General features: G+C 42.7%; 2 protein-coding genes across 5 annotated transcripts in view; one reads left to right on the top strand and one right to left on the bottom strand.

Annotated features, from left to right (window-relative positions):
• KAT2B (lysine acetyltransferase 2B) overlaps window positions 1–19,354 on the bottom strand; it is a 105,614-nt gene extending 86,260 nt beyond the window's left edge. For 3 of the 4 annotated variants that reach the window (XM_040352979.1, XM_040352981.1, XM_040352982.1), the window contains exon 1: window positions 19,083–19,353. In XM_040352979.1, the coding sequence (XP_040208913.1) occupies window positions 19,083–19,271 (189 nt within the window). In that variant the 5' untranslated portion in view covers window positions 19,272–19,353. Of the gene's footprint in view, window positions 1–19,082 lie in introns of all 4 variants that reach the window. The other variant, XM_040352980.1, reaches the window with a different exon arrangement.
• Window positions 19,355–22,487: 3,133 nt separating this feature from the next.
• PP2D1 (protein phosphatase 2C like domain containing 1) overlaps window positions 22,488–23,365 on the top strand; it is a 30,149-nt gene continuing 29,271 nt past the window's right edge. Inside the window, exon 1 of the mRNA XM_040352978.1 lies at window positions 22,488–22,565. Within this exon, the coding sequence (XP_040208912.1) occupies window positions 22,525–22,565 (41 nt within the window). The 5' untranslated portion in view covers window positions 22,488–22,524. The remainder of the gene's footprint in view (window positions 22,566–23,365) is intronic.

The raw sequence follows: 23,365 nt of genomic DNA, 5'->3' as shown, positions 1-23,365 counted from the left end.
AAGCCTAGAATAAGGCTTACCTATAGGTAGTAGAAATATCTCCTAAACATGCAGCGTTTAGGAGATATTTCACTTGTAGTCCGCCGGAAAAACAAACGCTGCATGCGCTGGGAAGAAACAAAACTCTGTGCCATTTCCATGCGCATGCGCGGAGTGATGTCATCGCGGCTCCGGCCAATCACAGGAGCTTGGGAGGTAAAATCTTGCGCCAATAAAAAAAGGAAAGTTGATAAAAAATATATATTAAATATATATATAAGCTGCTACCCCAAAATTACAGTGGTGTGTAACAATGTGAATATGTGAAGAGAAAGGGAGCACTAAAATTATTATATTTGATTAATCACCTAAATATAAATATAGATAATTATCAATAAATAAACAGCAAAATTTGTTATAAATGGTGAAATAACACAAAATGAATGAAATCACAGCAAATTATATAGATAAAGTCCATATGGATGCAAACTCCCAAAAGGAAGATGTCTTAATCCAACAATGTGCAGGAAAAAAGTCCAACCAGTGAAATTAAATAACAAGTGCTTGAGAGATGGTTTCTCTTAATCAATAAAGGTCCAGACCTCCACCGTAAATAGAAGAAAATCACCACAAACAAGTGCTCATGGATGGCACCTTACCGCAAAATGTTGACCACTTTAATTAAAAAGAGGTCAAATACGCTTTTGGAATAACCACAGATTCCAGAAAAGGCTTCCTGACGACGTGGCAATCATGAAACGTACGTCAAGGCGCACTGGTGACGCACAATCTCCGTACTTCCGGTCACGCTGGTCCGCTCTTCCTGAGAGGTGGAACGCACGCTGGCTACACGCTTCCTAGAGCGTGGGACCGTCTCTCTCCACACAATACCCAACGCCGACCAGCCTCAGTGCCGGGTAAAGGCACTTCTCAAGTAAGGGGCCATTTGGCGCTGCTTGTCTTACATATTCTTTTTTAAAAAACGATATTATTCTATGGCGATCTTTTTCTCTTTTCTGATTTACTCCATGTGATGGTGATTATGGGAATCAAGACATCAAGAGCCTTTTCTGGAATCTGTGGTTATTCCAAAAGCGTATTCGACCTCTTTTTAATTAAAGTGGTCAACATTTTGCGGTATGGTGCAAACCATGAGCACTTGTTTGTGGTGATTTTCTTCTATTTACGGTGGAGGTGTGGACCTTTATTGATTAAGAGAAACCATCTCTCAAGCGCTTGTTTTTTAATTTCACTGGTTGGACTGGTTGGACTTTTTTCCTGCACATTGTTGGATTAAGACATCTTCCTTTTGGGAGTTTGCATCCATATGGACTTTATCTATATAACTTATTTGCTGTGATTTCATTCATTTTGTGTTATTTCACCATTTATAACGAATTTTGCTGTTTATTTATTGATAATTATCTATATTTATATTTAGGTGATTAATCAAATATAATAGCTTTAGCGCTCCCTTTCTCTTCACATAATCACAGGAGCTGCGATACCTGGAAGCTTCCTTTCGGGAGAGATGTCTGCGGCCGCAGGGGGAGACGAGGATGGCTTCAATCTAAGGTAAGTAATTCATAATGAGCTAGTATGCTAATCATACTAGCTCATTATGCCTTTGCCTTGCAGTTTTTTTTGGGGGGGGGATTTTTTAAGAGGGTTTACTTCCTCTTTAAGTGGTTATGAAACCACTTCCATTAGCCTCACTGTTGCACATGGGCACAGACAAACACACAGTGATTTTGATTCTTTAATGATTAATCGTGCAGCTTTACTACTCCCCTATGTTTCTACTGCAACAGAACAAACCTATCTGCCTGTTCACAAGCTTCTATTGAATATACATTGTACGCCCAGGTCAGCACACATCCTTGACATAGTGTCAGGGTATCAGAATGAAGGATTATCATTCATGTGCATAAGTGTCATGTCATCCCTGCCAATCAAGAAGATAAAAACGTATCGTCTCAAAGAAGCCTGCGGAGAAGATGTCAGCCAGCATGTGATCAAACTGTCACATCGCTGGAATGGAGGTGAGTAATCAGTTCCGCTTTAATGTATACAAAGGACCACTATTAAATTTTTTTGTGTTTTATTATTTGGTCATGTAAACAGAATTTGGTATTACTGTGAGCTGCTGAGAGGTGTTTTGGATAAGTGACTATATTGTCTATCACTTTTCCTTGTCTAGTCTTACAGGAATGGTAACTTGACCCGTTTAAGGTGCCATGCACACGGGGAGCATGTTTTTACAAAGGATCAGATCCTACGTAGAATATTGCCTATAAACTGTATGCATGTTCACATGTGCAAATGTACCCTACTGGTTGATAGAATGCAGGCAACTCTTGGGCCCCGTACACACGACCGGATCTATCCGCTGGGATTGATCCGCGGATCAGTTCCATCGGACAAATCCGGTCGTCTGTACGGCCTAGCGGATATTTATCCGCGGAGATTCCTCGGGCCGATCGATTTCAAGCGGATATAAATTTCTTAGCATGCCGGGGATCGTTTCCAGCGGAGATCCGGTGGTGTGTACGTGGCCTTGGAGTTCCTAAAGCCGACCATTTTTAATGTCCTAGAAAAAGGAAGTTTTTTTTCTACGTGATTCTTGTCAAGCCTGCCTTGCCTACACACGATCCTGAAAAAAAAAATGCTCAAGCAAAGCATGGTGACGTACAACCCGTACGACGGCACTATAATGGGGAAGTTCCATTTAGATGGCGCCACCCTTTGGGCTGATTTTGCTGATTTCCTGTTAGTAAAAGTTTGGTGAGAGACGATTCGCACTTTTCAGTCTTCGTGCTTTTCAGTCTATTACAGCTTGACTAATGTGCTATCTCCATTAAAAACGCTAGTTTTACCAGAACGAGTGCTCCTGTCTCATAACTTGCTTCTGAGTATACGTGTTTTTTTCAGGTCGTTAAAGCCTACACACGACTGTGAAAATCGATGCGAAAAATTAGAGCATGTTCTAAATTTTTAATGCCCATTTTTTATGTAGAGAAAAATGCTCTGGAGCCCACACATGATCGTTTTTAATGACCATTTAAAAAAATTGCATTTTGAAAAACGGTTGTGTGTGCACGGCATTAGTCATACTGCACTCCCTTTTTGGTTGACAGCAGAAATACATGGGGGGGTGGGGGGGTTTGTAGAGGACCAGGAACATTTTTGAAATGTACAGAATAAAATAAACCGTGCATCATAAGAAAAGTGATTTTTTTTTTGTTGCAAAGAAAGGAATATTAGATTTAATTTTTTGCCTAGAATTTCACAGTTCTGACAGTCGTGTTCCTTTTATTGAACGGCTGTCTACAGGAGAGAAGAAACAAATCTGGGAACATTTCCTTTAGTCTATTGTTCTTGTGGAGTATAAGCTGCTGTAAATTCTTGGCTACATTTCGTAGGACATTCAGTTGTGGTTTATATATAACCACAATTGGCACTCTGCTGTTTTCAGACTGTTTGTATTTCAAGAGTTTGTCCCTGGGTATTTCAGTGGCTGTATAGAGCTGATCATTAACTGTTAGTGGATACATTTCCTTTGTTTATGAAGGTATTCTGCAATGGCAGGAGCTATTTGTTTCTGTCATCTAGATATCATCATATATGTATATATATACACCTTACAGTTAGGCTGTAAACATACAACAATTTATAAACTGGCAGAATACTGGGTGGTTTGTTGTGTAGTCATGTGGGTGTAGAGTGTGTTGGCCAGGAAATGAATACGTGAAAATGAAAAGCTGAACGTAATCTTGATTGCACAACAAAACTGTGTTTTGTCTCTTTCTCTGATATTGTCCATATTAATATTCTGTTGATTAGATCAGAAATAGACTCATAATTGAATGTATTTTCCTACAATTAAGTCATAACTAGATGAACATACATTAATGGCATCTTGAAATGTATTTATTTTCATTAGTTCATGTTTTCTTTCCTCAAACAGAAAAAATAATAATACTAATTTGGTGCTTGGGATTCCACCTGGAAATGTAATGTTGAAATATAAAGTCTAAGAACCCGTTCACACTGAAAGCGCTGTGTTTTTGCGCTGCTTTTTTTTCAAAAACGCTTCTCAGGCACTTGGAAAGCGCTGAATATACAAATAAGAAAGATACCGCGCTAATGCATGAACCCTAAAGAGCTGCAACTAAAAAGTGAGATATACACCAAATAAATTAAGACAAAAATAAAGTTGCGCAACTTTATTTTTATCTTACTTGGAAAGCGCTGCCCGTTCATTCCAATGGGCAGGGTGTTTTGGGAATTCTAAATACGCAAAGATGCTACTTGCGGGACTTTTCGGAACATCACACAAGCGCACCGCCCCAGTGTGAAAAGACACACTGGAATGAATAGGAGACGGTTTTCAGGCACTAAAGTGCCTGAAAACTGCTTCAGTGTGAAAGGGGTCTTAACCACTTGCTTACTGGGCACATATACCCCCCTCCTGCCCAGGTGAAATTTGAGCTTCCGGCACTGCGTCGCTATAACTAACAATTGCGCAGTCGTGCAACGTGGCTCCCAAACAAAATTGACGTCCTTTTTTCCCCACAAATAGAGCTTTCTTTTGGTGGTATTGGATCGCCTGTGCGGTTTTTATTTTTTGCGCTATAAACAAAAAAGAGCGACAATTTTGAAAAAAATACATTATTTTTTACTTGTTGCTATAATAAATATCCCAATTTAAAAAAAAAACACATTTTTTTTCCTCAGTCTAGGCTGATACGTATTCTTCTACATATTTTTGGTAACAAAAAAAAATCGCAATAAGCGAAGAATACATATTGGCCTAAACTGATGAAGAAATTTTTTTTTTCCATTATTTTTTGGGATATTTATTATAGCAAAAAGTAAATATATATATATATATATATTTTTTTTTTTTTTAATTGTTTTTGGTTTTACAGCGCAAAAAATAAAAACCAGAGAGGTGATCAAATACCGCCAAAAGTAGGGTTCCAAATAGCGGAGGTTCACTTTTTGTGTGGACCTCCGCTTTAAGAGGGCAAATCTTCCAGTCCTTACGTGGTTATTATGATATTTCCACCACGCAGCATGGGCATAGTCTAGTATTTGTTTACTTGATATGACAGAAGAAAAACTCAACAAGTGAAGCTCTCCATATTTGCTGCTTTCCCCTGGCTAAAGTAAAGGTATGACTGAATATGACTTTCATGATAAATAATCGGCTTACTGATAAAACTATTCATCACAAAATACACCGTTTTTAGAAGACTAGATTCAAAATGCTACACACCTTCTAGTCTATTACTAATTATATAAAAGCGATGTAACTGAGTTTATATAGGACAATACTCGGATGCTAATTGTGTGCTATCACACTGCTGTATAAATAATGGCTAAGCTGTATGCAGCAGTGTCCATTACTATACAGTGTTTGTATTTTTCCAATACAACTGTACACAGGAATGCTAATGGGTGTCTGCTCTGCTTCTAAGCAGTGCGCTATGATGGGTCAGTGCTTAATAACTGCTTATGTATTGGATATTATTTCAGCGGTTTAGTTATATAACCTTGTGGCTTGTGCCTGCTGCTCTTGTTTTCACACATGAATGCACGGTTATATTTCATCCGGTGTTCACACAGAGGAATGTGCATAAGATACAAGAACACTACAGACAAGAACAAGGGCCAATCCAATGTTGCATTTCACTAAAATCTTTGTCTACTTTGTCCAATGCATTTGTGATTATTCTAGAAGTTTTAAATACTGTATATAAACAATACATATTCATTGCACTTTAGAATGGCCTAAAAATGGCCTGGCCTGCCAAAAAAAAGCGAAGGACTTAAAAAGGAAGTAAACTCTTGTAAAAAACCTGCAAGACAAAGACATAATGAGCTAGTATGCATAGCATACTAGCCCATTATGAATTACTTAGCTTAGATCGAAGCCCCTGAAGCCGTCCTCGTCCTGGGGTTACTTCTGAGTTTCGCTGCTCCAGTGCTGGCCAGAGCCGTGATGACGTCACTCCCGTGCATGCGCGCGGGAGACGCCGGTAACGGCACGCAGATTGATGCAGCAGCACATAGGTGCCATTGCGTCAGTTTGCTTTTAGTGCGCATGTTCGATGTCATCCGCACATGCAGGGGACAGGGTATATCTCCTAAACCGTGCAGGTTTAGGAGATATCCTGGTTAGCTACAGTTAAAGCCTCATACACACACTCGGTTTTCTCGGCAAGAACCAGCAAGAAAGAGCTTTCTTGCCGAGAAAACTGAGCGTGTGTACGAGGAAGAAAAATAGAGATCCTGCTCTCTATTTTCTTGTCGAGATTCTTGTCGGCCTGTTTCCCGACGAGAAACCCGAGCATCTGCATACTTACCTGTCGCCATGGAAACCCGCGCATGCTCGAAATGACTTTGACGCATGCGCCGTAGCTTCCATGACATAGGTAGGGTGAAGCAAGATGGCAGCGACGGCATTGAATGTGACGAGCATATGCACATCACCGTGTTCTTGCCTTTCAAAAGAACCACAATTCTTTTGAAAGGAGTGTGTGTACACTCAGGCGGCAAGAGATTCTTGCCAAGAATCTCGTCAGGAAAAACAACGTTTTTTTCCTGACGAGATTCTGGCCCGTGTGTATGAGGCTTAAGCCTTAAAGCGGGGGTTCACCCTAAAAAAAAACATTTTTTTTTCTAGCATGCCATCAAGCATACTAGCGCGATCTACAGTACGCCTTTATTTTATTTTTTGGCGCCATACTCACTGTTTACTGCCGTAATGAAGTTTCAGACTCCCCGCGGGGAATGGCCGTTCCTATGCACAGGGAAGATGATTGACGGTCGGCTATGGCGCGTCATGCTTCCCGAAGATAGCCGAAATAGGACTTGCCTCTTCACGGCGCCTGCGCAGTCAGCTCCGATGTCTGTGCGCAGGCGCCGTATAGCGCCATGAAAAGGCAAGTCCTATTTCGTCTATCTTCGGGAAGCATGACGCGCCATAGCCGGCCGTCAATCATCTTCCCTGTGCATAGGAACGCCCATTCCCCGCGGGGAGTCTGAAACTTCATTACGGCAGTAAACTGTGAGTACGGCGAAAAAAAAAAAAAAGAAAGACATACTGTAGCTAGTATGCTTGATGTTATCATAGAAACTTGTTTTTTAGGGTGAAACACCGCTTTAATATAGGCTCACCGGTAGCATAAAGTTTAAAAATAGGGTTTACAACCACTTTAAAGGGAGCCAGTTGCCAGACCATTCATTTCAACTAAATCTTCACATAAGGTTATATATTATGTGTATTTGCAATATTTTATACAATGTATTTACCTGGAAAATCCCCATTAGTGTAGACATCTGAAAGCTCTGAGACTGCTTCTGGGTGCTGCTATTTTAGAAAAAATGGAAGCAGCCCCAGAAGACTTTCCTTTTTGGCACTTTATAGAATTTTTCTTTGGTTCGTTCCAAGCATCTATATAAAAACTTATGTAGAGAGGTGAGAAGAGGACCAGAGAATCTAGGACAATACAAAGAGTAATTGGACGCTCTCGAAGAGGAGAGCATTATGCAGAGAAGGAGGGGGCCATCTAAGGAACTGACTCTTCCCAAGGCCTAAAAATAAAATTTTCTAGCAATATCAAAATAAACTTTTCAAGTGTATATAAAATTGTTTATGGAAAGGAAAATGCTGCAAGAAAGCTGTACTTTTACATGCGATGTATTAAGTGACAGGGTCTCTTTAAAATATACTCTTTCTGAAGAACATCTAAAAGTCTGGTCAAATAATTTAAAGCGGTTGTAAACCGCATAAACTTTTTTTTTTTCCCCCCAAACCTGCAATGCAAAAGGCATAATAGGCTAGTATGCATCGCATACTAGCCTATTATGAAATACTTACCTCGGAACGAGGTGTGTACCACTTACCTGGTCCACGCCGAGCAGGATGTCATCTTGCTCCGGCGTGTCTTCCGGGTATCGCCGCTCCAGCGCTGTGATTGGCTGGAGCGGCGATGACGTCACTCCCGCGCGTGCGCGCGGGAGATTTAAAATCGGCAGGGTCCGGCGATGCCGGTCCTTCAGCCGTGGAGTCCCCCCTGCGCATGCGCCGCCCGCATTGCGGGGGTAATATCTCCTAAACCGTGCAGGTTTAGGAGATATTATCCTTACCTACAGGTAAGCCATGTTGTAGGCTTACCTGTAGGTAAAAGTCCAAATAGTGGGTTTACAACCACTTTAAAGGAGCTACTGTATGTGAGCTGACACTCATGTTATAATCGAGGGGCCATAAAAATGTTTAGCTCCCATGAAGCAGTAGAAGCTTCCCCTAATTTACTTTGTATAAGCTGTAAGCTGGCACAATGTAGTGCAGTGGTGCTCAGGAACTCAAGAACACCCAAGGCCCTACAAACACAAGACATTTGTTTTTCCTTGCTTGTCAACACCAGTCTTGATGAGCACTAAATTGAAAATGCATTTACAAGAAATGTAACAATTCTTTGAGCAGCTTTCTTGAAGCCTCAAAAGCACCCTTCAGCTCCAATGTTAAGCAGAGATTTTAACCACTTGAGGACCACCGCACGACGATATACGTCGACAAAATGGCACGGCTGGGCACAAGGGCGTACATGTATGTCCCCTTTAAGAGCCCAGCCGTAGGGCGCACTCGCAACCCGGTCCTCTCTTCCGTGACCGTCCCCGCGATCGGGTCACAGAGAGGAAGAACGGGGAGAGGTAAGTGTAAACAAACCTCTCCCCATGCTTCCTAGTGTGGCTGTCACTGATCGTCTGTTCCCTGTGTTAGGGAACGACGATTAGTGACGTCACACACACACAGCCACGCCCCCCCACAGAAAGAACACTCCCTTAGGGCACACTTAACGCCTACAGTGCCCCCTTCTGGTTAACCCCTTCAATGCCAGTGTAATTTTCACAGTAATCAGTGCATTTTTATAACACTTTTCGCTGTAAAAATGACAATGGTCCCAAAAATTTGTCAAAAGTGTCCGATGTGTCCGCCATAATGTCGCAGTCACGAAAAAAATCACTGATCGCTGCCATTACTAGTAAAAAAACAAATATTAATAAAATGCCATACAACTATCCCCTATTTTGTAAACGCTATAACTTTTGCGTAAACCAGTCAATAAAGGCTTATTGCGATTTTTTACCAAAAATATGTAGAAGAATACGTATCGGCCTAAACTGAGGAAAGCAAAAAATAAAAACCGCAGAGATGATCAAATACCACCAAAAGAAAGCTCTATATGTGGGAAAAAAAGGAGGTAAATTTTTTTTGGGAGCCACAACGCACGATCATGCAATTGTCAGTTAAAGCGACGCAGTGCCCAATCGCAAAAATAGGCCAGGTCCTTTACCTGCATAAAGGTCCGGGTCTTAAGTGGTTAAAGTCCACTTGAACTTTCAGTTTAAATCAACTAAATACATTCCAAGTGCATCAAATGCAAGTATGCAGCAAGTGAGGACAGAACCGCTGATCTATATACCTGTTTCAAAGCCACTGGATCCTCATAACATACATTTAGAAGTAGGCCTGCAACTTTTTCATCAAATGGTGTTCTTCAACCTGCATAACTTTTCTTTGCTTGTGCTTTGAAGTCCTTCACCAGGTTAATGTGAACACTGCTCTGTTTATATTCAGATAGGCCATGTCTGCAATGTTCCTGCGGCTGAGCAGGTAAGTACATGGCAAGTAGTTGCTCTACATACCTATTTGATTCAATGGGCATGACTAAGCTCAAGTCAAGTGCAACAGTGTTCAATTCAAACATCCAGTCCTGTGAATTGGGACACTGGGATTTTGTGCGAGAGCCTCATGTGCAAGGTCTTATGCCGCATACACACGACTGTTTTTCATGTCATGGAAAAACCTATGTTTTTCTCGACGTGATTCCTCTCAAGCCTGCCTTGCATACACACGATCTCGAGCAAAATGCTTGAGCAAAGCGCGTTGACGTACAACACATACAACGTCACTACAAAGGGGACAATCCATTCGAATGGCGCCACTCTTTGGACTGATTATGCAAATTTCCCTTCTCATAACTTGCTTCTGAGAATGCGCGTTTTTTTCCCCGTCGTTAAAGCCTACACACGACCGTTTTTCACGACGTAAAAAACAACGAGAAAAAATAGAGTAGGTTCTAAATTTTTAATGGTCATTTTTCTCGTCGAGAAAAATGCTCTGGAGCCAACACACAATCGTTTTTAATGACCAATTTAAAAAATTGCATTTTTCTCGTCATGAAAATCGGTCGTGTGGACGCGGCATCAGACTTAGAGGAAGTAAACTGCAGAGGTCTCTCTAATTGGAGCTGGTGAGACACCTCTGGTTGGGAAGAAACTCTGGGACCTTCCCAGTGCTGTCCTACCTTGAAATTCAAGTCTAAATTACCAAATGAACCTCAGTTGTTAACCACTTGATCACCGCCTACAGTCGAAATACGGCTGCAAAGCGGTTGCTTAACTCTGGGAGGACGTCCATGGACGTCCTCCCAGAATCGCGCTCCCGCGCGACCTCTGGGGCGCGCACACGGGAATGTCCGTGACCGCCGGGTCCGGAGGACCCAGTGGATTACGGTAAATAGCCGCTGATAGCGGCGGTTTACCACGTGATCGCTCCGTCCAACGTTCAAGATAAAAGTGGTCTCAGTGGCGGATTCGTCGCAAGCTGACTTTTATCGGCAGGGGGAGAGGCCCCCCACCACGCTCCGGTGCCCTCTGCCTCTTACCGGGGCCGTCAGTAGCGGCAGAGGCAATCTGGACCTATTCTATGTGTGGTATGAAGCTGAGTGAGGGGGAAATGGCCCCCCACCCTGCTCCATACCAATGCCGGTTGGAAGCAACGTCAAAGTCCCACCGGGATCCCCGAGCAACCAGCCTGCATGTCCATCGGCTGGCCAAAGACCCGAACAAAGCCGATACTTTTTTCGGGTCTCGGATCTAGTAGCCAGGAAGCAAGGTCATGACATTACTTCCCAGATTAATGGCATCTTAACCACTTAAGGACCGAGCCTCTTTCTGAGATTTGTTGTTTACAAGTTAAAAAAAAAAAATTTGCTAGAAAATTACTTAGAACCTCCAAAAATTATAAAAAAAAATCTGACACCCTAGAGAATAAAATGGCGGTCGTTGTAATACTTTCTGTCACATCGTATTTGCGCAGCGGTCTTACAAGCGCACTTTTTTTGGAAAAAATAAATAAATAAGACAACAGTAAAGTTAGCCCATTTTTTTTTTTTTTTTTTATATTGCGAAAGATAATGTTACGCCAAGTAAATTGATACTCAACATGTCACGCTTCACAATTGCGCCCGCTCGTAGAATGCCGACGTTTAAAAAATTCTACAGTTTGCATGTTTTGAGTTACAGAGGAGGTCTATGGCTAGAATTATTGCTCTCGCTCTAACGATCGCGGCGATAGCTCACATCTGTGGTTTGAACACCGTTTTCATATGCGGGCACTGCTCACATATAAATGTCACGCTTCACAATTGCGCCCGCTCGTAGAATGCCGACGTTTAAAAAATTCTAAAGTTTGCATGTTTTGAGTTACAGATGAGGTCTATGGCTAGAATTATTGCTCTCGCTCTAACGATCGCGGCGATAGCTCACATCTGTGGTTTGAACACTGTTTTCATATGCGGGCACTGCTCACATATGCGTTTGCTTCTGCACACTAGCTCCGCGGGACGAGGCGTGTTTGAAAATATATAAAAAAAAGCAGGAGAAAGGACCTGATCGCCTCTGCCGGTAAGTGGCTGAGGGCAAGAGAGAGCAGCACGAGGGGAGGGGGCTTCACCGCCGCAGATAAAAGTGATCTTGCGGCGAATCCACCGCAGAGACCACTATTATTGAAAACCAGACCGCCCACTGAAGAAGAGGATACCGGGGTTATGGTTAGCTAGCTTCTGCTATAACAAAGATATCCTTCTTCAAAGTGCCAACGTATATCGGCGTACAGCGGCCCGAAAGTTGTTAAAGGCGCCAGTTTTAAAAAATAAAGTATTCAAAAACGCTGATCTTGACGTTTTTAATACTTTCAAGTGTAGAGGAGGGGTTCGGGGTTTTATAGACCCCAGATCCCTCCATAAAGAGTACCTGCCAATGCCTATTACTGTCACAGGGGATGTTTACAATCCTTGTGACAGCAAAAACAGTAATTAAACTTACAAAATATCGGCTATCGGTAGGAGAGGTGAAATATCGGTATCATATCAATACCGAAAATACAATATCGGTCGATCCCTAAAATAATTCAAAGAAAAATATGAAAGTGAAAAATATCTGTAGTTTTCACAGTTTTAATGCCGCACAAAGAACCCCTTGAAAGCTTGCTTCTTTAATAGCTCAATGTAACTGATAACTGGTATCCCTTAACCACTTAAGGACCGGACCAATATGCTGCTAAATGACCCAAGGGGTTTTTACAATTCGGCACTGCGTCGCTTTAACAGACAATTGCGCGGTCGTGCGATGTGGCTCCCAAACAAAATTGGCGTCCTTTTTTTCCCACAAATAGAGCTTTCTTTTGGTGGTATTTGATCACCTCTGCGGTTTTTATTTTTTGCGCTATAAACAAAAATAGAGCGCCAATTTTTTTAAAAAGAAATGCAATATTTTTTACTTTTTGCTATAATAAATATCCCCCAAAAATATATAAAAAAACTTTTTTTTTCCTCAGTTTAGGCCGATACGTATTCTTCTACCTATTTTTGGTAAAAAAAAATCGCAATAAGCGTTTATCGGTTGGTTTGCCCAAAATTTATAGCGTTTACAAAATAGGGGATAGTTTTATTGCATTTTTATAATTTTTATTTTTTTTACTACTTATAGAGGTGATCAGCGATTTTTTTCATGACTGCGACATTATGGCGGACACTTCGGACAATTTTGACACATTTTTGGGACCATTGTCATTTTCACAGCAAAAAATGCATTTAAATTGCATTGTTTATTGTGAAAATGACAGTTGCAGTTTGGGAGTTAACCACAGGGGGCGCTGTAGGAGTTTCGTTTCACCTAGTGTGTGTTTACAACTGTAGGGGGGTGTGGCTGTAGGTGTGACATGTGACGTCATCGATCGTGTCTCCCTATAAAAGGGATCACTCGATCGATGCAGTGTTTACATACGGCTCTCCCCGTTCTTCAGCTCCGGGGACCGATCGCCGCACTCCAGCGGCGATCGGGTCCGCGGTCCCGGAGCTTCGGACCGCGTGTGGGCCCCATCTGACTTTTTTCCGTCGAAGTTTAGAAATAGAACATGTTTTATTTTTTTCCGATGGAAAAAAATCCTATTGGAAATTCCGATTGTCTGTGTGGAACTCCGACGGATAAAAAAACACGCATGCTCAGAATCAAGTCGACGCATGCTCCGAAGCATTGAACTTCATTTTTCTCGGCTCGTCTTATGCCGCGTACACACGATCATTTTTCGGCATGAAAAAAAATGAAGTTTTTCGGCATGTAGAAAAAACGACGTTTTCCAACTTCATCATTAAAACGACGTTGCCCACACACTATCGTTTTAAAAAAATGCTCTAGTAAAGCGCGGTGACGTACAACATGTACGACGGCACTATAAAGGGGAAGTTCCATGCGGATGACGCCACCCTTGGGGCTGCTTTAACTGATTCAGTGTTAGTAAAAGAAGATTCGCGCTTTTCTGTCTGTTACAGCGTGATGAATGTGCTTACTCCATTATGAACAATAGTTTTACCAGAACGAGCGCTCCCGTCTCATAACTTGCTTCTGAGCATGCGCGGGTTTTTAACGTCGTTTTAGCCCACACACGATCGTTTTTTACAACCCGAAAAACGACATTGTTTAAAACGTCGTTAAAAAATGCAGCATGTTCGAAAACAAAAATTGACGTTTTTCAGAAGCCGAAAAATGATGTGAAGCCCACACACGATCATTTTGAAATTACATTTTTTAAAAACAACGTTTTTTTCATGCCGAAAAATAATCGTGTGTACGCGGCATTAGTGTTTTATGTCACCACATTTTGGACGGTCAGAATTTGGTCTGACAGTGTGTATGCAAGACAGCTTGAACGGAATTCCGACGGAAAATTACATTGGCGTTTATCCCATCGGGAATTCCGATCGTGTGTACAGGGCATAACAGTTCACTCACGTTGTCTTCTTTTATAGTAGCAGATTTATTTCCTAACTAGCAACACTCACTAGCAGTAAAATGTCAATATTATGGTTTCACATGTCACACAACACTGTCACAAGTACTCCACCGCATGAGGCTCCTGTGTAAATAGCGTCACATTACAGTGACCTCAAAGACAAAACACTACATCAGTTCTAAAGCACACTTCCAGTAGCTGTCTGTAGTATTTACCACTGGCTGATTGTTGTGTCTTGGAATATAAAGAGTCCTGCTCTGCTCCGTCACAGTGTCTCAGTGTACTATTGTATATGATTGGATTGTACAGACTTCCCTCTGCCTACTGTGTGAACAATAACTGTTTACATGTGAGCTCAGGTGTGTGTTCGGATCCTAAGTCAAACCCTCCTGAGGGATCCCACCAGGACGCTCTCTCTATACAGAGCCAATCATGAGCAGTGGAGACATTTCCTCCCTGCATGTATACAAGGGGCATGTATATGTATGGCTGTGGGCGGGGGAATGCCTCGGCTGCTTATTATAAGCCTTGTACAGTGACAAGTTCTTGGTGGGATAGCTCGGGTGGGTTTGGACTAGGACCTGAACATGTCTGAACTCATCTGCCCTGGTGACAACAGAGTAGGACTGTGCCAAGGCAGAGAATGCTGTGTCAGCAGTCTTGTAATGTTGGATGTTGTTGTGTCCGTGTTAGGCTATGACATGTGCCAGCAGTGTTGTACGGATGGGTGTGTTGTTGTTGTTAAAGTGATATCATGTGGTGTCAGCAGTCTTGTAGTGCTGGGTGTATTGTGTCAGTGTTACGCCTAGTACATACCATGAGAAAATCAGATGAAAAATACATGATCGTACGATAATTACAGCTTCCGGGAGCCGATTACAACAGTTCATATAAAATTATTCCAAGGGACAAGCACAACCAACAAAAATTCTTGTACGTTACCAAAGCAAACGATCGATTTTCGTTTAATCAGTACAGTATGCATCCAACAAATTCAAGTGACCAAGACCACGCATGCTCGGAAATGAAAGAATGCATTACAATACAATACAACCCATTACATCGCTTCCAAAAAAAATTGGAACTTAAAGGGTCACTAAAGGAAAACAATTTTTTGCCTAAAATAAAATAGTGTAATGATTCTGTTAAAAAACAAGTAAATACCTATTAAATTCCTTCATCTATATCACCTCCGGCGTTCTAGTTTCTGTTCTCTCATTCACTTCCTGGTTTGCGGAACCTGTTCATGTAAGAACTACATTTCCCAGTATGCATTGCGGCACACCCAGTAATTCACACCTCCTTGAAGTCTCTAACACGTAGAGAGCGTCCTGCCACACAGATGTAGTTCCCAGGAGGGGGTGAGCACGTCACTGACCACCGCAGTAAAGCCTCCCGTCACGGTGGTCAGTAAAATCAGACAAGCAGGAAGTGAACAGAACAGAGAAGAAATAGAGCAACTTCTGAGCAAAAACGAACAATGAGGAAGTGAAAAGAGGGATGTCTGCAGGTAAAGGATGCTTATTATGAAAAAAAAAAAATTCCTTTACAACCCCTTTAAGAAGAGCTCCAGGCTCCTGCAGAATTATTTTTTAAAGTCAGCAGCTACAAATCCTGTAGCTGCTGACTTTTAATATTAGGACACTTTGGCCCCTTTCAGACTTGTGCGACTTGTGCTGCGACTTGGGACTGCAAAGTCACATGACAAGTCGCCCCCCGTTAATTTCCAATGATAACCATTCATATATGAGCGACTTCAAGTCGTGACGACTTCAAAGTAGTCCCTGTGCTACTTTGGTGTGACTTCCATGCAAGTTTACACAGGCATTCCCTGAAACTGCGTCAAAATCGCGGTAAATTCGTGCCACTTTTAAGCTGTGGCAGTGTGAAAGGGGCCTTACCTGTCCAGGAATCCAGCAGGAATCTTCACCCAAGCCGATTTCTCAATCGGCTATCGGGTGCAGCCGCGGCCATCTCCGCTAAGGGAAACCGTCTGTGAAGCCTTGAGGCTTCAGAGTTGGTTCCCTACTGCACATGCGCGAATCACACTGCGCTCTGTGAATGGGCCGTCTGCGGGGGAAGGAGGAGGGGGGCTGAACTTTGAACTCAGCTGGAAGTGGGAGCGGGTACTGTCAAAAACCAGGTACCCGCTTCCCCCCGAAAGGTGCCAAATGTGGCATCGGGGAGGAGGCAGACAAGTGGAGCTTCCCCTTTTTTGGGGTTGTAAAGGTACAATTCTTTTTCCCTAAATGGCTTCCTTTACCTTAGTGCAGTCCTTTTAACCATTTTTAACCACTTAAGGACAGAAGGTGTTTTTCAGATTCAGCGTTTACAAGACTAAAACAGTTTTTTTTGCTAGAAAATTACTTAAAACCCCCAAACATTATATATTTTTTTTCTAACACCCTAGAGAATAAAATGGCGGTCATTGCAATACTTTTTGTCACACCGTATTTGCGCAGCGGTCTTACAAGCGCACTTTTTTTGGAAAAAATTCACTTCTTTGAATTAAAAAATAAGACAACAATAAATTTGGCCCAATTTTTTTATATATTGTGAAAGATAATGTTACGCCGAGTAAAATGATACCCAACATGTCACGCTTAAAAATTGCGCCCGCTCGTGGAATGGCGTCAAACTTTTACCCTTAAAAATCTCCATAGGCGACGTTTAAAAAATTCTAGAGGTTTCGTTTTTTGAGTTACAGAGGAGGTATGGGGCTAGAATTATTGCTCTCGCTCTAACGATCGCGGCGGTACCTCACTTGTGTGGTTTGAACACCGTTTTCATATGCGGGCGCTACTCGCGTATGCGTTCGCTTCTGCGCGAGAGCTCGTCGAGACGGGGCGCTTTAAAAAATATTTTTTTTTGTTTTCTTATTTATTTTAATTTATTTTATAATTTTTTACACTGAAATAAAAAAAAATGTAAACATCCCTTGTAATAGAAAAAAGCATGACAGGTCCTCTTAAATATGAGATCTGGGGTAAAAAAGACCTCAGATCTCATATTTAGACTTAAATGCAAAAAAAAAAATGGAAATGTTATCATTTGAAAAAATGACAACAAAAAAAATTCCCGCATGGGCAGGACTGACTTTTTTTACGTCACTTCCGCCCAACAATGCTATGGGGACAGGTGGGGGCCATCTTGCCCTCACTCGCATCCCCACACAGCAGCTGAAAGAACCCGATCGCCTACGCCGCTACCGCCGGCTCCGGTAAGCGGCGGAGGGCGTGGGAGAGCGGCGGGAGGGGGGGGCCAATATTCTCATCAGGTGTCCGAGGCTTTACACTATGACATATGTCAGCAGTCTTGTAGTGCTGGGTGTATTGTGGCAGCGTAAAGCTGGCCATAGATGAGTAAAACAAAAAAATTAAAATAAAAAACAAATAAAAAAAATTGAAACGTTCTTTTGATGGCCCAATCATTATATTGGAAACTTTCCAGCGACTTTCAACAATTTTTCGACTGTCTTTAACATTAAACGTTGTTTTATTTCCATTGATTTTCTACTACTACCTCTATTGCTCATGCACATGTCAGTTCATTTTTTATTTTGTTTTTTTGAATGACCAAACCACAGATAATTAGAAAATTGTTTGTTTAAAAAAAAAAAAATTCAACTTGTTCATTTTTGATATTGAAATGAAAATCAACTATGACAGTGAGGACACTATCCATATGAAAATCAAACTATTAGTCTAGTGCTGGCCAATGGCTGCGAGCGCTAATCGGTGTGTTCTGGCGGTGGCGGGGAAGATCCCTGTACTAACATTGCTTGTGTTAGTGCAGTGATCTGTCAGTTTATTTAATTCAGCCCGCTGGGATAAAGGAAAAAACAAAACTTATAGTGTGTACCAGGCTTTATTTACACTATGCCATGCTGTGTCAGCAGAATTGTAGTGCTGGGTGTGTTGTGTTACACCCCGAAATGTTATATTACCAAGCTTGTAGTGCTGGGTGTGTTGTTGTTGTCAATGTTATAACATGTTATGTCAGCAGTATCTTGTATTGCTGGGTGTCGGTGTTACACTATAATGTGTTATGTCAGTAGTCTTGTATATTGTTGTTTCAGTATGACAGTACAATGTGTTGTGTCAGCAGTCTTGTATTGCTGGGTGTGTTGTTGTTGTTGTCAATGTTATAACATGTTATGTCAACAGTCTCTTGTAGTGCTATACTATGTGGTGTTAGCAGTCTCTTGTCGTGCTGTGTGTTGTTGTGTCAGTGTTGCATTACAAAATGTTGTGTCAGCAGTCTTGTAGTGCTGTGTGTTTTTGTTGTCAATGCTATACCATGTGATGTTAGCATTATTGCAGTGCTGGGTGTGTGTTGTTTTACACTGGGACATGCTGTGTCAGCAGTCTTGTATGTTGTGGTGTCAGTGTGACAGGGCAGTGTGGGGTTGTAGTGTCAGTGTTGCACATTGTTGTGTTGTAGTGTCAGTGTTGCACAATGTGGTGTTGTAGTGTCAGTGTTGCACAGTGTGGTGTTGTAGTGTCAGTGTTGCACATTGTTGTGTTGTAGTGTCAGTGTTGCACAATGTGGTGTTGTAGTGTCAGTGTTGCACAGTGTGGTGTTGTAGTGTCGGTGTTGTACAGTATGTTGTTGTAGTGTCAGTGTTGCACAGTGTTGTAGTGTCAGTGTTTCACAGTGTTGTGTTGTAGTGTCATTGTTGCACAGTGTGGTGTTGTAGTGTCATTGTTGTACAGTGTTATGTTGTAGTGTCAGTGTTGCACAGTGTTTTGTTGTGTTGTAGTGTCAGTGTTGCACAGTGTGGCGTTGTAGTGTCAGTGTTGGACAGTGTTGTGTTGTGTTGTAGTGTCAGTGTTGCACAGTGTGGCGTTGTAGTGTCAGTGTTGAACAGTGTTGTGTTGTGTTGCACAGTGTGGAGGTGAAGTTGTCTCTCTCTCTCTCACACACACACACAGACCGCCGTGCCCGGTGTGATTACCTTACAGGCGGAGTACACTCCGAGTTTCTCCAGTTTCTTGGCCCGGGGAGCGGAGCGGAGTTGCCCCTTCTTGGCAGCGATTCTAATCGGCGCTGCACCTCCCCCGGCCGGGCTCTCCGCTCCCCTTCCTCCTCCACCGGCCGGAGAGCCCTGAGCTACCACCGCGGAGACTCCCTCTGCCTCCGACATGGCACTGGAGCCTGCCAGGGGAGGAGAATGCCCCCCTCCCCCCTCCGGTGTACAGATCCCTGGGCGAGGTGACGAGATGTACAGCCGCTCCCCCAGCAGGGAGGCCGCCGCCGCTCATCACCGCCTCCTCCTCCTCCTTCTTCTTCTTCTTCCCAGTCCTTCCCTTCTACTGTCCACTCCATCCCTCCTCCTCATCATCATGTCTTCCCTCATCTGTTCACCGTCCTCACGTCAGAGGAAGAGAGAGGGACTGTGTACACTTCTATATACACCGTGCTCATCACACCTACAATCATCACATACATCATTCCTCCACAATACTCCTCATACATGGCTAGGAATGTCCACAACATTACATGGCACTCAGAATTTACCTTACATCTCTGTATATTCACTCACATATCTCTGTATACAGTATATATATATATATATATATATATATATATATATATATATATATATATATATATATATATATTCTGAGTGCCATGTATATATATATATATATGTATATGTCATTACGGCACATATCCCTGTATATGGTATATATGTCATTAACTCACATATCCCTGTATACAGTACAGTATATATAACTCACATATCTCTGTATACAATATGTATACATGTCATTACCTCACATATCTCTGTATACAGTGTATATATATATATATATATATATATATATATATATATATATGTCATTGCCTCACATATCCCTGTATACAGTATGTATACATGTCATTACCTCAGATATGTTAGGCAGTGGCATATATACATACTGTATACAGTGATATGTAAGGTAATGACATATATTCTGTTCTGTATACAGAGATATGTGAGATATATATACTGTATACAGGGATATGTGAGGTAATGACATATATACTGTATATAGAGATATGTGAGGCAGTGGCATATATATATATATATATATATATATATATATATATATATACATTATATCACATATCTGTATGCAATATATGTATATGTGTCATTACCGCACAAATCTCTGTATACAGTACGTATATATGGCATTACCTCACATATTTCTGTATCTGTATACATATCATTACCTCACATATCTCTGTATCAGTGTTGCCAACCACCCAAAGTAAAATTTACTGACAGGACACCAAAATTTACAAAAATTTACAAACAGCACCAATGTTTTACTAGCAGAGATCATGAAATTTACTGACAGGACCACATTTTTTACTGACACTTTCAAAAGGTGCATTAAATGTCAGTTTTCAGTGCAAATATTAATAGTTAAATGTAGCTATTTTAAACATTAGCAATGTGTTTAAAGCGGAGGTTCACCCAAAAAACAAGTATCTAACATTACATTCAGCATACCCCAAACATGTACAGTATGCCAGTGTTTTTTTTGGGGGGTGTACATACGGTATTATCTGTATTTTCCTCCTGGCTTCCGGGTACTTGCTCCCGCGGGACTGGGCGTTCCTGTGCAGTGCCGCAATGTCATCTGGGACTTCGCCCATATGATTGACGTGCCTGAGAAAAACTCCCACCGACGGATAAGGCACGTCACAACTTTCCGAAAGTAGCCGAACCGCGAGTCGGCTCTATACGGCGCCTGCGCAGTCAGCTCTACACGGCTCCTAGACTGTGCGCAGGCGCCGTATAGAGCCAACTCCCAGTTCGGCTATTTTCGGAACGTGTGATGTGCCTTATCCGCACGTCAATCATCTGGGCTAAGTCCCAGATGACACTACGCCTCTTCATAGGAACGCCTACTCCCCGCGGGAGTGAGAACCCGGAAGCCGGGTGGAAAAGAATAATAAGACGGTATGTACAGCAAAAAAAAAAAAAGCATACTGTGCATGTCAGAAGTATGCTGGATGTAATGGTATACACTTGTTTTTAGGGTGAACCTCTGCTTTAAGTTAAATAAAATGTAAAAAACATATCTCTCTATTTACATGAAGATCAGTCCCGCCCCCCCACCACGCTTTTCAAGCATGCGAGAGTCCGGCGGCAACCACCCCCCCGGTTCGTTCTCAACCTCGTGGGAGACTGGTGGCAACCCCCCCCCCCCGCTTTTCAAGTCGCGGGCACTGGTGGCCGACCCCGCGCTCTTCGCAACTCGCAGGAGACTGGCGCCACCCCCCTCTGCTTCTCAACTGGCAGGCACCCCCTAATGTTATGGGCTGCGCACACCAGTGCCCATACATCAGTGTCTGCAGGATTCCCCCTTACAGTGCAAGGGAACTCTTACATAAAGAAGAACGCTGCAGATCATGATCTAAGGGGGAACTATGATATAAGAGGGGTCTCTGGTCACCAGAAAGGGCAACGCCAGGAACTCTGATGTCGGGTGGGACTCTGGTCACCAGAAACTACCTTTGGCAGAGTGAATACACAGGTAAAGGGTGGGGTTACTGATATAAGGGGGAACTTTTGCTTCTATATCGTAAATCACTCACGGGACACAGAGCAGTAATTACTATGTGGGTTATACGCCACCTATAGGTAAATGGACACCGGTACCCTCAAAAGACAGGAAGTCCCCCCTATATAACCCCTCCCATACAAGGAGTACCTCAATTTTTTCGCCAGTGTCTAAGGTGTCGGTAACAGTTAATGATGTGCTAAGAGTAAGCTCCACAAAGAATATTCTTGACAGGATCAAGAAGCTATGCTGTCGGATCCGTTCTAAGTGCCAAAAAGGGCCAAAGTGAATGGTACCCAAGAACGAGGTTGCCTGCCTGTAATGCTCCTCTTTTGAGGGCTGGACCCTGGGATCCAGCACCTTGGGCACATATACTATACCAAAGGTTGCTCTGGCAGGGTACTGTACAGGTCCAAGGGAGAGGACCCCATATACAAAGGGGACCCAGTCCTTGAAGGTCCGTCATGACAAAGCTTGCCGTGATGGGTGAAGATTGGACTCCTGTTATGTACAGAGTCCTACGATGGGAATGGTATGTCTGCATTTGTTTGCAGATTCTCTTTTAAAAAAGAAAGAGAGATCTGACTGTCTGTTTCCCGGTGGCCACTGGGAGCAGTGTGCTGTTCAATCATGCTATGTGCTTTTTACTCATGCGGGCTGCTGTTTCTCCCCCAGCCGCTAGAGGGCGCAGGTTTGCTCAAGTTTAGCCTATTTTTATATAGGCAGGAAGTGGAAGGGCAGCCATGCCATGTGGTAGCAGGTTAGGCCTTTGGAGACATTGCGGTGGCCCGTGAGTACTTGCTATGGGAGAACTGGGTGCAGACAAGTCATGATTACATGCTGCGTATTTACTACCTATCTGAGGGGCCTGTACAACTGTAAGTAGATACACCCCTGGATGATATACAGTTCACTTTAAAGGTGTTAATAACTGCTTGTAGGCAGGAGCAGCGTAGTATACGTGCTTGCAAATGTATTGCTTAAAGCGGAGGTCCGCCAATTTTTTTTTTATTAAAAGCTAGCATACTGCAGCTGCTGACTTTTAATATATGGACACTTACCTGTCCAGGATGCCCACGATGTCGGCACCCAAAGCCGATCTGTCCGTCGGCTCTCAGCTGCTCCCGCCGCCATCCTCGGTGAGGGAATCAGGAAGTGAAGCCTTGCGGCTTCACTTCCTGGTTCCATACTGCGCATGCATGGTCCCTGCTGTCTTCTGGGATATGTGTGTCTCCCAGAAGACAGCGGGGGAGGACAGAGTAGGCGCCGGAAGTGGCGTAGGTCACCGTGGTGATCTATGCCAGGAAGTGGGAGCAAATACCTGCATTACACAGGTATCTGCTCCCTCCTCCCTCCTGAATGGTGCCAAATGTGACACTGGAGGAGGGGGGGAAATTCTAAAAAATGAAAGTTTCTATTTTTGGGTGGAACTCCACTTTAAATGCATGTTTTAAAGTACATTTGAAAAAACATGAGCATGGGTGCATTTTAAGGAGTTGTATTTCCAGTATAGTGCATATGTGCTTGGTATTCCGTCAGGTCTAAGTATGCGACCAACTGCAGTTGAACGGGTGCTTGCTTACAAACTAGCTAAAACGCACAATTGCTAGGAGCACACAGTTGCTGAAGATACATGTTTTTACAGATTATCTATTGGCGTCCAGGTTCAACAGAAAGT

The sequence above is a fragment of the Rana temporaria genome, chromosome 5 (assembly GCF_905171775.1).
Source record: "Rana temporaria chromosome 5, aRanTem1.1, whole genome shotgun sequence".
Taxonomy (NCBI): domain Eukaryota; kingdom Metazoa; phylum Chordata; class Amphibia; order Anura; family Ranidae; genus Rana; species Rana temporaria.
Note: the sequence above shows the minus strand (reverse complement) of the source record. Positions and strands in the feature narration are given on the sequence as shown.